Source organism: Garra rufa, chromosome 1 (assembly GCF_049309525.1).
Source record: "Garra rufa chromosome 1, GarRuf1.0, whole genome shotgun sequence".
NCBI lineage: Eukaryota > Metazoa > Chordata > Actinopteri > Cypriniformes > Cyprinidae > Garra > Garra rufa.
The window spans coordinates 95,691,635-95,707,036 of record NC_133361.1 but is presented as its reverse complement, the minus strand read 5'-3'; the positions used below and the strand labels follow the sequence as shown (position 1 = coordinate 95,707,036).

General features: G+C 38.2%; 2 protein-coding genes across 2 annotated transcripts in view; one reads left to right on the top strand and one right to left on the bottom strand.

The window, feature by feature from the left end:
* LOC141322482 (uncharacterized) overlaps nucleotides 1-15,402 on the top strand; it is a 116,731-nt gene that overhangs the window by 13,986 nt on the left and 87,343 nt on the right. The gene's annotated exons all lie outside the window — the stretch shown is intronic.
* On the bottom strand, nucleotides 1,354-14,071 carry LOC141340709 (uncharacterized). Its single transcript, XM_073845791.1, has 2 exons — nucleotides 13,903-14,071; nucleotides 1,354-2,737 (listed from the first exon to the last, which is right to left on the bottom strand). The coding sequence occupies exon 2, from the start codon at nucleotides 2,541-2,543 to the stop codon at nucleotides 1,446-1,448; it is 1,098 nt and encodes a 365-aa protein (XP_073701892.1). The 5' UTR covers nucleotides 2,544-2,737; nucleotides 13,903-14,071; the 3' UTR covers nucleotides 1,354-1,445.

Below are 15,402 nucleotides of genomic sequence, written 5' to 3'. Positions count from 1 at the left end.
CTAAGGGAAAAAGAGTCAAATACAAGTTAACACCAGTTTCATGGCACAAAACAGCTGGTTTCTGCACCCACTAAGTCAGATCGAGCTTTATTGCCAAGTATTTTTGCTCAGCTCTTTTTCAGCTAAATGCTGGGTTTTTTCTTTGTAAAAGAATCAAAGAATACTGAAAAAATAATGGTACACAACTGTTTTTAACACTGATGAAGTCTGAAATGTGTCTTAAACAGCAAATCAGCATATTGATTCCTGAATGATCTGGAAGACTGGAATAATAATGTAAATTCAGCTTTGCCATTATAAATTACATTTTACTTTTTTTTTTTTCAAATAAAAAATGTTATTACAAATGGTTAAAATATTTCATAATATTACTGTTCTTATTCAGTAATTCAGCCTTGGTGACTTTACAAGTCTTACTGATCCCAATGTTGTTGTTTTTTTAGAAGTCATCAATACTGCTTTAATTTAATCAAAAACAGAAAAAAACTATGATACAGCAAAATTTTATTACAATATTCCTGTGAAACAAAGCTGAATTTTCATCAGCTGTTACTCCAATCGTAAGTAGCCTAATTTTTCATTAGAATTATAAATATTTTTGGATATTTATGTGATTATTTTTTTCAGGATTCTTTGAAGAATAAAAAGTTAAAAAGAACAGCATTTAGTCAAAATATAAATCTTTTCTAACAATATAAATTTATGCTATCATGTTTTATTCATTCAATATATCCTTGGTGAATGAAAGCATTAACTTCTTTCAAATAAAGAAAGAATAAAAATTTACTGACTCCAAAATTTTGAACATATTAGATATGTAATATTGTTCGAAAAAAACTCTCAGGTTTCGAAAAATTTTAAGCAACACAACTGTTTCCAGCACTGATAATAAAGCAGTATAGTCCGTATATATATATATATATATATATATATATATATATATATATATATATATACAAAGACAATAAAGGCTTGTAATTCATTTCCATTTAAAAGTTTTATTTAGATATTTCAAATAAAGCCTAAAACATCATGGCTTTCAACTATTAAAGCTAAAAAAAATGTTCTCATGCAAATACATCAGTTGACCACAAATTTGTTAATAAAATATAAAAAGTAAAGATAATGTATTAATATAAAAAAGTAACATTTAATAATGACTCAAAGCAAAATGATCATTAACTACTGAAAGTAAAAGTAAAACTAATGAGATTGATTTCTCTCCTACTAATTAACCAGTAGGGGTGGATATACATATACAGTACATGCCAGACCAGTATGTGTAAATCTGCCAGAGATATTCTGCATGACTGTGTATAACAGATAAAATGCTTCTCATGTGCAGTGCAATGATATGGTTCATTTCCAGGGTGGATCCTCTCATGTATTTTCAGATCTGATGACTGACTAAATCTCTTGTTGCAGTGTGAACACTTATAAGGTCTCTATCCATTGTGGATCCTCTCATGTGTTTTCAAAAGAACTGACTGACTAAATCTCTTGTTGCAGTGTGAACACTCATAAGGTTTCTCTCTAGTGTGGATCTTCTCATGTATTTTCAGATATGATGATTGATTAAATCTCTTGTTGCAGTGTGAACACTCATAAGGTTTCTCTCCAGTGTGGATCCTCTCATGTATTTTCAGATATGATGATTGATTAAATCTCTTGTTGCAGTGTGAACACTCATAAGGTTTCTCTCCAGTGTGGATCATCTCATGTGTTTTCAAATGTACTGACTGATAAAATCTCTTGTTGCAGTGTGAACACTCATAAGGTTTCTCTCCAGTGTGGATCATCTCATGTGTTTTCAAATGTACTGACTGATTAAATCTCTTGTTGCAGTGTGAACACTCATAAGGTTTTTCTCCTTTGTGGACCCTCTCATGTCTTTTCATATATGCTGACTGACTAAATCTCCTGTTGCAGTGTGAACACTTATAAGGTTTCTCTCCAGTGTGGATCCTCTCATGTATTTTCAGACATGCTGACCGAATAAACCTCTTGTTGCAGTGTGAACACTTATAAGGTTTCTCTCCAGTGTGGATCCTCTCATGTGTCTTCAAATGTACTGACTGACTAAATCTCTTGTTGCAGTGTGAACACTCATAAGGTTTCTCTCTAGCGTGGATCCTCTCATGTATTTTCAGGTCTCCTGACTTACTGAATATCTTGTTACACTGTGAACATTCATAAGTGTGGATCCTCTTATGCAGTTTTAAATAAGTTACTGAAGTAGAAATTTTTTCACACTTTGAACACATGGATTCTCTCACACCAGTATTTATATTCTCATATACTTGCAAACTTTGTAGACGGCAAAAACTCTTTCCACACAAATGGCACGAATGTGGCTTCACCTTTGTGTGAACTTTCAAGTGATTCCTCAGACCTGAAGCCGCTAAATACACTTTACCACATTGATCACATGGATGCTTCTCTCTAGTGTGGATGTTCATGTGCTCCTTAAGGCTTGATGAGCGTGAAAAACTCTTCCCACATTGATCACAAGTAAATGGTTTTTCTTCAGTATGAATTTTCATGTGGCGCTCAAGATCTGTTTTTCTTGTGAAACTTTTTCCACACTGAGTGCAGGTGGAACATTTCTCTGCTCTTCTTTTCTTTAAATCTTTCTGTTTGGCTTGAGAGCAACTCAAAGGTCTTTCTCCATTTTTAAAATGATTTTTCTCCTCAACTTGACTTGATTCTTCATTCTCCTCTTTTTCTTTAATCAACTCTGAAATACAAGTAAGAAGGGTTCATTTTCAGTAAACTGTTATAAGCTGAAAAACATGAAAAACTAACATTTGAGAGTAGTGCCAATAAGTCCTACAGATGGTGGCGCCAGAAGCAGATTTGGTAGAAATGGTGTGTGGGATATCAAAAACAAAGATAATTTAAAGGGGCATATGACGCGGTTTCCTTTGGAGCGTTACAAGCTGTTTGTGCATTAGATAAGATTTGTGAAGCTGCAAAGCCTAAAGTCTCAAAACCAAAGAGATATATATTATAAAAGTGGAAGGTCCCATATTGTCAAAATCTAAATTTTCTGGCTTTTTTCATGATAACTGAGGTCTAGGGGCTATGTAACTACCGTATAAGTTTCAAAACAGTCAATCCACAGTAAACTGCACACAGCTTGCTTAAAGTAGCTGTTCCTTTTCACAAGACGCAGTGACTTCTGTAAAAATGTGACGTCTGATCTACTCAGTCACCACCTTTAGTCACCACCCCGAATACCAACCACCGTCCCACCCTCCTTTTGTCAAACCCCGACAACATTGCGTCCATTTCATTCTTAAGCAGCATCAACACAAAAACAAATATGAAAACCCTGTTCAGTCGATAGATGTCAAAACTACATCATTGCACAGGCTTTCGAACAACGTAAATATAAGAGACCAGTGTTACGTCAACTTCAGCCTCTTTCACACAGCCATTCCGGAAAATACACGGATAATGTGTTCTAGAATCCTGCGCAGGACTGTTTTCTTTATCCCGCTCCCGTCGCTCCTGCTGAATTTCTGACCATTACCGCCCGCTCCCGCAACGTGTGTTACACTCTCGCAATATGTATTTCCACTCCCGCCTGCACCCGCAAAACTCTTTGAATTTATTCCCGCACGATAAGAGATGCATTGATTTTGTGTCTTCTCCCGTCCCACAGGGAAAAAAAAGAATTTGTATTGCTATTATTCAAGAGATTCATGTTTGTTTCTTTCCTTGGCCTGCAGGTATTCTGACACACTGTTAGGGAAGATGAAGAGTAGCCTGGGCTACCGTGCATTTCTTTAGACTTCAAGTACTTAGATTTTGGCTATTGAAGTATTCCATAGGCTTGAATGGTCCTGGTGTAAATGTGCAGAAAGCATGTCTGAAAGTAGCTAGCCTATGAGAACACAGAAAGACAAAACACACAATGCATTTGAATATAATTTCATTTTTTATTAAAAATGTTGTACCATCACACGGCACATAAAAATAGACTGCTTTGCAAAAAAATACAATGATAAACTACATGAAAACAGCAGTTTTGCAATCATTTGGTCGCCGCTCGTACCACCAGCGGTCCGCAGGATCCAACAACCAAGCCCGTGGCTGCATCGCGGGGCCGCAGGCCCTCTCGCGTAGCCGCTGCTTACACTCCAAGGCGCCAGATCACGCCATCTCCACCACCCTTCCAGGCGTCAGGCATCTTCCCCAGCGTCCTCTTATGCTACAGCCCTCTCCTCGGCCACAGCCAAGGGAAAATGGACCATAGCTGGGCTACGCAAGACGCTTGCGAGCTCCGGCGTCGTCCTCCCACGCCGTTCCTCCAAAGCGGATCTCCTCGGCCTCTACGCATCTCTCCAACCAAAGGAGAAATCAAAGTCCACCCCTCCCTCCAGGGCCTCACTCAGACCGCCCACAGGGCTCCCTACTCTACGCCAGGACGCAGCAAAAGCCATCAGAGCTTGGGCCAAGCCCCGAACGCCGCAGTCGCCAGCCAATGCCCTCCTTCTCGATCTTCCAAGCGGAAGCTTGCTGCTCATGCCGGCGGAGAACAGGCCATCGCCTTTGCAAGCCGCCGCGGTAGCACGAACTCGCCCACACCGGCGGCTAATTCCCGTCCGCAGCTTTTGCCCCACCATTCTCTTAACTCCATTCCCCTCCCATGGCCCGCAGCACCCCCATCCAATCATAGCACGAGCATTCCCCTAGTCATGGCACAAGCACCGGTGCCCCCCATACCCCCTCTCTTCTCTTCTTTATTTTTCTCCGCCCCAGGAGCCGTCCCTAGCGCAAGCCCACCTCTAATCTCGCAGACTCCGAATGCCCGCCATTCTCCCTCTCTTTCCTCCTCTTTTTTCCGTCCCAGGAGACGGCCGCAGCGCAGACTTACCTCCACTTACAGTCCCGGTATAGGGTTGGGTCGATAGACGATGCCATCGTCCATCGCCGATGGCCAATAAACATCACGATGCTGAGCCGGCATCGCGATCCTCCGCCCCGCCCCCGCAGCGCCCTGCCCCGCCCCCGCCGAAGCAGCAACCCGCTCACGAAAAACACACACTTAATCACTTTAAAGCCAAATGAAATGCATGCTTTCAATTTCTGCATCTTTACTTATTTTATTATTATTATTATTATGAGGAAATAATAACAAGGAAGTTGTTAGTGATCACAATACAAATTACATGAAAGTTCGTTTACATTAATAAATGAGGCATACAAAAACAGCAGAAAAAAATCAAAATAATTTGAATTAAATTAGATTAAATAAACTACACCAAATATGCCCTTTTCATGGTTTTACCATAATGAATGCTTGGAACAAAAACAAGAGAATATATTTTTTTCCATCGAAATACGAATGTACAATACAAAGCCTAGTATACATTATAAATAACACTTTATCATTCAAATACATTGGGAATATGGAAACACTTGGATTTGTGCTGAAAAACAGAGGTGCATGAGCCCAACGCCCTATTAGTTTCGCTTTGTTTTAGTTTCTTAACTTTATATATTTTGTTTCATTTCTGTTCTGTTTTAAATACCTCTACATTTAAATCATTCGTTTTGGGTCAGGCGTCAGGGTAACTAACTTATAGCTATGTTTACAGTGTTTATAATGTTAATACATAATATTTCGCTTGATTTGGTATTATTTCTGATATTACCCTTTCTCTCTAAACATTCTGCTGCTCATTAAATGCGTTTGGAGAGAGTGGGTTAAGCAGTAAGCAAACACTGAGAGCGTTATTGAACTTAAAAAAGCTGACTGGTCGAAAATATGTTAAGGACCAACACAAATGCATCTATATTATAAACTCGCGCTTGCTCTTGTCTCGTCTGCACGCACGCACTGTCCCGATCTAATGCACTTGTTAATGCCGGATCTTTAAAAACAAATACCGGAACGCAAAAATCCAAAATCTGACATTTTCCAGAACAGGATCAGGCTCAAATTAAGCACTGGTGGACACGGTAGGCTACAATTAATTAATTTGTTATGAATACATTATTTAACAACAACCATCCCTCACCCTCGCCCCCCGTAGACGATGCCATCGTCCATCGCGATGTTTCACATTAGACATCGTACGATGCCAAATTGGTCGCCATCGCCCAACCCTATCCCGGTAGCCACCTTTCCTCCTCCTCAGACCCGCTTTTCCTTCTCATTAGCCTCAGCCACGCCCCTTCCAGCATCTCCAAATGCTCTAGCGCAGGAACCTCCCCTGGAACCCAACTCCATCAGAACCCAGATTCTGGCAGAAATTCAGATCGCTGGCACCAGAGGCGGACCCGACCCCAACCCCAGTTCCTCCTTATTCAGAAATACTCCACTCATTCTCCCGTAAACCACCCTCTGAGACCCGTCCTCGAAGCCTCCATCAATTCCATTCTCCAAACTGTCTCCCCTAGGGCTCTCCAATCTTACCTTACAACATGGAAATGTTTTAAACATTTTCCCCTCTGCCTATAGTTTGCCTTTGCCTGATTTTTCCCTGCTTATTTATTTCTCATCTCAACTCCAATAAAAACCTCCAAGCCAGCTCCATTAAAGGATACCTAAGCGGAATCCAGTTTTTCCACAAACTGTTATATGGCTCACCTTCATCCCATATAACCAATTCGCAGACCTCCCTTAACATCAAAGGTATCCAAAAAAAACCCCAGCCCAACCGCCCAGACCCCAGACAACTTATCACTTTAAAAATTTTGAACAACTGCATCTCCACCCTCCGTAAAGGTTACCATTCCATCCTCACTGCCCGCACATTAGACGCCATGTTTATCCTGGCTTTCTTTGGTTTCCTCAGATGCTCTGAGCTCGCCATTACATCTGGCTTCAACCCACCCATTCAAACAAAGAAAGGCCACTTCATCTATATTTTAAACCTTAAATCACCCCTCCAACCATTTCAAACCCTCCTAGCCTTCCTCCAGCTCAGGAAATCTCAATCCAAACTCCCTTCTGACCCTCTCTTTACAGACGACTTCAACCGCCCCACCACACACTTCTGGTTCCAAAACCACCTTAAGTCTGTTTTGCTTCTCTCTGGTACCCCAGCCGAAAACTTTTCCAGCCATTCTTTCCATATAGGCGCAGCAGCCACAGCCGCTCAAAAAGGCTTCTCCCTACAGCAGATCTAAGCACTTAGCCGCTGGTCATCAGAAGCTTTCAAGAGCTACATCCGAGCAGAAAGCTCCTTCATCAAGGAAACCCACCAAACCCGAGTCAGTCAACCCATTTTAACGCCAGCCCACTCCCGTCCACTTGATCTCTAGCCCACTTCAACCATCCCCTCTGTGTCCTTTCCCCCACTGCCACAGCTGCGCCGCCCCCGCTGGAGCCCCCCGCTTATTCCCCTTATGCGCATCAACTCATAACGGTGTAATGGGACTTTCGTATTCGCTTTGCGACCCTCTATCGGCCATAACAGCACTATGTAAGTTTGGGTTGTCGGGTCGCGGTTTTTTAGTTCAAATAAGACTACAAATGCGACCTGCTTTAGGGCAGGCTTCACAAAAGGTTTTCATACTTTCATTAAGTCATACAACATACTCTACCTTGTCAAAAAGCCGGTCCTGGATAGCCTTCAAACAAATAACGTGCATGTGAAACGACGGTAGGCTAAATTATTTACGACAGCGGCAATGGACAATTCCCCTTCCAACCTGTAGCGTTGAGTGCTGAGGGAAAAGTTACTTAGTGTTGCTTTAACTTTTACACTGTTTATTATATGTAAGTGCGAACTCATGAAATTGCTGTGGAGGAAGAGAATGTTGCTGATTGACTGCGGTCCCAATCCCGCGCGTCTCTCTTCCAGTTTGCGCCGACAGACACTAAAGGCCCGCTCTGAAGGCGCACTGGATGCGGGAATACTAAAGGTGAAACGTGCCAGCTTTGATAGCGCTCTTTGTTGAACTTCCACCATGGAAGCACGCTAGAGCCCTGCACGGGCCTTAAATCTAAGCCCTAGCCCGGCCCTGGCCCGAGACGCACAGGCTGTAGCCCGGCCTTTGTCCGACAGCTTATCAAAATTTTTGGCCCGAGTCCGACCCGAAGCCAATCTTTATTTCCGCCAAACAGCTTATACTGTTACAGCGATTAAAATAGACCAGATTTGTATTTAATAGAAAGTTTGTTTTTTCGTTTCGTTTTTTTTTTTTTTACCAGAACAATTTAGAGAAATGTTTGGAGTTTTTTGATTGTTTGTTTTTTAAATGTAATTTTTAGTTTTGTGACATCGATATCCAGGCGGTATGTGGTCCACAGTGAGTTTACTCAATTTAACATATACTTGTTTGGCCTTTCAAATACAAAAACAACTAGAAATCAGTGTTTTAAGTTATATTTACAACACTGTTCTGGAACAGTGAAATGCAAATATTCGAGTGTGTAATGCGCATTTTACGGAGGACTGTTTCCTGGGAGAGCACCTCACAATGCCAGATGTTCACAAAGGGTTAGGGCTATAAAGTGGGCCAATCACAATGTTGCATTAACAGTCTGTGCTTATGACTGATGGCCTCTAAGTACATTTTCATATTTAAAGAATTCAGTACTGGAAACATTTCAGGAATGTCGAAGTCGTCATCTGATTCGTTGAATTAGATGGGATGTCCAGGAGACGTGAGTGTTGCGTTTATTTTTCGGTCCGCTGGGAAACAAAGCGCAGACTGATTAACTCTGTGCTTTGCTAAAATGTGCTTATACAGATGCCATTGTTGTTATACACATTTAGGATGCTCACAAACAAATTACTGACTTACTGCTTGTTCTCCCTCTACTTATTTAACTTTCAATGCTGGTTATTTCAGTGACTGACTATTGCATGCCCGTCTGTTGTTGTGGGGGCATTTCCACGCACCGAAACGTGACGCTGAACGAAACGAACTGTGATTGGTTGTTTGACATGTCTGTCAAACGGCCTTATGGGCGGGCCTTGGCCAATCAAAGCAAAGTAAGGCAGGCTGCAGCCTGCGGTGGACATCCCACCCTGCCCACATCCATGTGTGACGTCAGACACCACGCCAACGTCAATGCGTCATCGTGTGACTCCCCTCCCCATCGGTAGCCTTAAAGCGGTGCATTTCAAAATACTTCACGAAATTTATCCATGTAAAGTAGCTCTTTCTAAATTCATGGACATTGATAATACCTGCATGAGGAAGACTTGTGTCATTTTGCAAGGCAAATATTATAATCATAAACAGAAATTTGCTAAATGCATACCAAAATGTAAATTATTTTTAACAGAAATAGAAGTTTTTAAAAAGTATTTAAAACAAATGAATACATTTGTTGTTACATTTCACAGAGAACTTTTTTTCTGGTTATGCTCCCACAATATAATTTTTGTATATGTAAGGGAAAAGGAAGAAAATTTGAACGATTGTTTAGTTGTTTCTAGGTTTTAATTTAGTTTTTGTTTATTTATTTACTTTTCATTTATAAGTTTTTTTTTCTCTCTATGGTATTAGTTTCCCCTCTTAATACATATTGTATTACTGTATACAGATTAAGCTTGTATTTTGTGTATCTGGATTTTTATTTATTTTTTTTCTATTTTTGTAATGACCAATTATTCTATAATAATAAAAAAAAAAGAATCCCGATGTTACATGTGCAAGAATGGCGGAAGTATGTTGTATCGGGGATGTAAACAAAACAGTTTGCATTAAATAATACAAATTACAACTAATTACATTTGAACAGCCGGTAAAACGCTTGCTTTGGTTGGGTAATTGGTAGGGCTGCACGATTAACCTTTATCGCATCGATATTGAGGTTTTAACTCCCGCGATAACCTAACCTCTGGAGGCTGAGGTTTTTCCCCGCCTCTGACATTTGAATGACAAACCTATAAGCCAATCAAAATGGTCGAATCTTGCGTTCCTGGCTTGCTGGCCAATCAGAAATGGCAATGGAAACAAGGTTGTATGCAATGCACCGGCTTTCTGTCAGCAGCAAAGCAGCCAATTCATAGTTTTACATTACATCATATCTGTCCCAAATCTTTGTAAATGTTCATAAAGACTTGACCCTGGGCTGGAAGATTAAGGATTGTGCATTTAAGCGAAACGTTTTTATTTCTGTAGCTCTAATAAAGTCTGTATGCTTCATATAGAGATATAATTTATGTTTTAGCCTTTTCTTCAGGCCGCGGAAGCATGGCAGTTACGCACTTTATTTCACAATGCCTTCCTTGTTCTTATTTGATTTAAATAACTGATCAACAAAAATATGTATTAAAAATTACGATAAAAATTATACAAAACGAAATTCGTTTAAGAAAGGATTTCCCACAAATAAAAACGTACGAAATTGTCAAAAAAGTGTGTCTGACCCTCCCCAATTCTCCCGCGGTATTGCCGTCCAATTCATACCACGTCCTTTATGACATTTAAAGTTACACAAACTTCTTTCGTAATAAACAAATTAAACAAACAAAACACAAACAAATAATATTTAAACGATGTAAAACAGAAAAAAAAAATCTTAAATGGCTACAATATATATCGCTCTTCCTCTTTTCGTTTGATCTGCTGTTTAAACTAATCTTTGCTGCTTTTTTGATCATTCTTGAAGTAAACATTTGCCCGTTTGGTGATTAAATAAACTGTTTTAGACTTCCCCTTGAATTACACGCGACGCGTCCTGTGTGTGTGTGTGTGTGTGTGTGTGTGTGTGTGTGTGTGTGTGATACCTGCGAGTTGTCCGCGCAATGCAGCGCTGCACTTTTGCCTGGTTTCATTAAGGGTGGGTGAAAAATGGATTCTCCGATGCATCGCAATACTCTTTTCAACGAGCTTGTGTTTTTGCCCCGCATATGGGACGTGTGTGTGCTAGAGACGCAGCGGGCTTCAATGCATAGAATTTGCACTATGTGACACGTGCGCATTGTTTGACAGTGTGTGCTTCCACCCGCAGTGTTTTACTTTAGATATGCCTTCATTTCTGCCGTTTGTAATGCAGTACTATTAGATGCACAAAACTCGCGCACTGACAGACTTTCAGTTTCTCTTTGTGTTTGTTCGTCCTAAAAAGCTCGATTGCGGATGCGGTTAGATGCACTTGCATTTTCGAATACTTTTATATAAAAGTGATGTAAACACAACCAGTTATGTTTTCAGAGCAGGACAAAACATCTGATATATCGAAATAGATCGGTGCATTCATTGAAGCCTGTTAAAGCAGCCACTGTCATATGTTACTGTCTATGGTTTTAAAAAGTAGCCTGCTTATGTAAAAAAAAAAAAGTAAATTCTGCACGAAATTAATTTAATATAAAATCTAATTAAATTGAATCTTAATTTTAATATAAACAAAAAGCATCGAAACTGCAATTTTACATATTGTTAAAATGTAAAGATTCCCACCCCTTTACAATTTGTAACATCAACTAAGATTTATGAAAGCTATATAATAGAAGTGTTGTTCCTTGTTAGAGTGTGTTCATTTCAACATTTACTGATATATTGTTAAATTTTGAAGTTTATTTTGTTAACATTAATGAACTATGAAATAACTTTAATGATCAATATATAATTAATATTTTTTATTAATTTACAAAGTATGGTTTAATACTTTTTTTTAAACTAGTAGAGCACTATTTTAGTTGCCTTTCAGTATCCATTTTCAAAAACTATTAGTTAATTATTCGGTATCGGCCAGTGTGGTCCAACCTAGCTATCAGTATCGGTAAAAACCAATAGAGGTCGAGCTCTAGTTTATTTAACCCTCTGTTTTGTAAAAGTAACAACATATTTTATTCAGAATTTTAGTTTTATGCACTTAAAAGTATCAAACGCAAAAACCGAAAATCGCATCGCAATCGCAATATTTGTCAGAAAAACCGCAATTAGGTTTTTTCTCAAAATCGTGCAGTCCTGGTAATTGGTAATAAAACATTTAAACCTTACCCTATTTGTTTGTGTAATGACATAAATTCACGTTTATTACAATCGATTTTGACATAGCTTAGACAAGATCAGATTAGACGGACAATTAAGTTTTGTTATTGTAAATGTAACACTTATTTTCATTTTCATCTAATTCTCTAAAGATATGTCCACAAATGTGAACATTGCTAATCATATTATCGCTATTTTAATATATGTTAATACTATTTAATATGTTGGATGTGTGACGTGTTTGAACATGGGCGTGGCCTCTGGCGTCACACTTGGATGTAGGCGTTGTTGGATGTCCACCGCAGGCTGCAGCGAGACGCTACTCATCAAAGCTGCCATGAATTCCAGACATTCAGCCATCAGTCTGAAGGTGTGGCTACACAAGACTACTATGCGCCAAGAAATGGTATCACAACACACACTTAAGTTATTCGGCCAATCACAAAGCACAGATAGCTGGCCAATCAGAGAACACCTCGGTTTCCATCAACAACGTGTAAAAATCAAAGCGTTTCAAAAAGGGAGGGCAGAGAAGAGCATCAATAATGTTCATATTATTGAACATTAAAATAACATGTTTTTTAAACCTCAAACTGCATAAACACATTGCATCACAACAAATACACAAAATAATGCACTTTTTAGCATCATCATAGGATGCTTAAAAGTGCATAAAAAGTCAATCATAAAATTACTACTGTTTTGAATTTAGAAGCACAGTTACTGAAAAATATTACGTCTATTGCTTGGTAAAACACATTTGACAACGAAGCACTGAACTTGAGTTAGGAGACATGCAAAAATTACTTTCATTTACATTAGTGACATGAAAATCAAATTTTCATATAGAAAATGTATATATTCTACTCTTACTATATGTACCATTATCAACTGACCAACAACTTAATTGATTATAATTGATGTGCGATTCAGTCACAAAGTGAAGAAAAGTTTGGCGTTTTGAGACTTTTCTTACTATATACACACAAAAAAAGTTTCTTGATGAAGTGTTGTTTTAAAATAGTTATTTTATCATTTCAAAATATAAAGGAAGTCAAAATGAATGACTAATGAGTCAATAAGTGCGCCTCTGCTGCCATCTACTGGTTATTTTACATAAATGTTTTTAATTACAAAAACATTATTTTGATATATATTGTGTTTGGTCCCATTAAAAATATAATTTAAACTGGATTTTAGAGCTATAAAGTGCTGGAAATAGACGTATGAAATACTTAAAAGTCATTGAAAAGTGCTTGAATTTCTCTCCTAAAATGTTGTATGAACTAATGTTGGACTATTTCTGCCGCACACTAAGACTACAGTTAACACTACTGTTCCTGCATCAGCCTTGTTTGATCTGTTCATGAAAGAATTGAGTAACACTTTCTTTGAAACACGTATTTATAATGCATTTAAGGGTATGCTTAGTGCAATAAATAGGATGCATAATGCATTATAAAAAAAAAAACTTATAGTATGTTGTATCATCTCAAGAGTATAAATAAGAACTGTTTTAATGTATTATAATATTTGCTTATTTGTGGTTATAGCTTTTAAGGCTATGATTATCTCCTCATAGTTATGACTTAAGTTTCATAAGTCTCAGTCTTAGACAGTTTTTGAGTACTAACTCTGCAACTGCATGTCAGCTAGCCAGTAATTATTATTAGTATTATGCTAAATATATTCAAACACTGTATTTTGAAGGTTCCCCAAAAGACAAACTGATATGTAACTTTGCAAATATGTGAATCTACTACCTAGCCTCACCTTAATCCAAGTTTACTAATAATCTAAAGAGTGTTAGTTGACATGTAGTTGCAAAGTTGCTCCCAGTCAATATATATATATATATATATATATATATATATATATATATATATATATATATATGATATATTCCATTTATTGTGTCAGTATTATTAAAGCTTTGAAAGCCTGCTGTACCACAAACAATCATTAAAGATGAAATGAAGATTAAAAACCAACCTTCTTTTTCTTCATGTTTTATTCTCAAAGGTTCTGGTTCCTCTTGTTTTATTCTCAAAGGTTCTGGTTCCTGTTTTATTATCAAAGGTTGTGGTTCCTCTTGGCTTATTGTCAAAGGTTCTGGATCCTGTTTTATTCAAAGGTTCTGGTTTCTCTTGTTTTATTCTCAAAGGTTTCTGGTTCCTCCTGTTTTATTCTCAAAGGTTCTGGTTCCTGTTTTATTCTCCAGTTTTCTAGTTCACTCGTGTTCTCCTCACTCTCCACTTTAATAAACATCTTCAGCATATCTCAGTTCAGCTCATACTTCTCCAGATATTCCTGCTTGCTTCCAAACCTAGTCACAGCTGTGAGGATGAGGATATTACAGGTATTTACAGACTGGATTCAAAAACGTTATTTTTCTATTTACAGAAACTTCATTTCTCACAGACTGAACTAAACCGAATCACAACAAAACAACAGAGAGTGCAGTGAAACTAATCTTCTTCTATGGAAGCAAATTAGTCTCATTAATAATTCACGCAAAAGACACGATGCACACATGCGTGTCCCAATTCACGTGCACGAAAAAAAATATTCACAAAAACCAGTTCACGTGCAAAAAAAAAATATATAAATTCATAAAATACGTTTCACAAATTGCAAAACACAATTCACAGATTTACAACTGTGTACAACAATTTTGAATGTTTAAAAATCACGAGTGTATCCCGGACTGTGAATGTACGAATAGCCTTTTTTACGTGTGTGTTTTTGAGACTTTCCTGGCAGCGAACTCCTCCCACGCGGGTTACTCGTACACTTTAGCCAATCAGATTTGAGCCTGTCGATCGACAATCATAACCCGCTGTGGGCGTGCCTAACTTACGTTACATCATCATTGCGAGTCCATAGTTCCAGAATCCAGATACGATTCAGCTGTTGATCATCTCATTTAAGGTAACTCTAGCCAAGTAAAGGTGTATTGTTTTATTTTGCATGCTCAAAAAACTAAAGGTAAAGTCGGTCGTTTAGACACACTCGTTAATGTGACCAGTGTAAGCCAGCGGCTGCTATGAAAACAGATAGTGTTGCCAAAGATGCTGTTTTGTGCTAGTCGCAATGTCCTGTATATTGGCCAAAATGAAGAAAGACTTCTGTTCATTGCCATGTTTTTGTTTAACAACGCTGGGTCTAGCTCCCACTTTGCACTGACCCTGCCTTTATTAATATAGCTTTATGTAATGATGAATAGACCTCACGAGAACTCAGTGTATGAATAACGGTGTGTTTGTACTAACAATTTGTGCAACTGGATGCAGTGTTTACCTAAAACACACTAATCATTTTCCTTGCCTTTTTCAGGATTTAACACTTTGGAACAACATCTGGATGGCAGATACATACCTCTTCATTCACATCTTTATCTCATTTATGTACTTTACATTTATGCATTTTTTTATGTAATCAACATTCATTCACTTTTATAAAATATTATATTATTATGATTAACCATGTTTA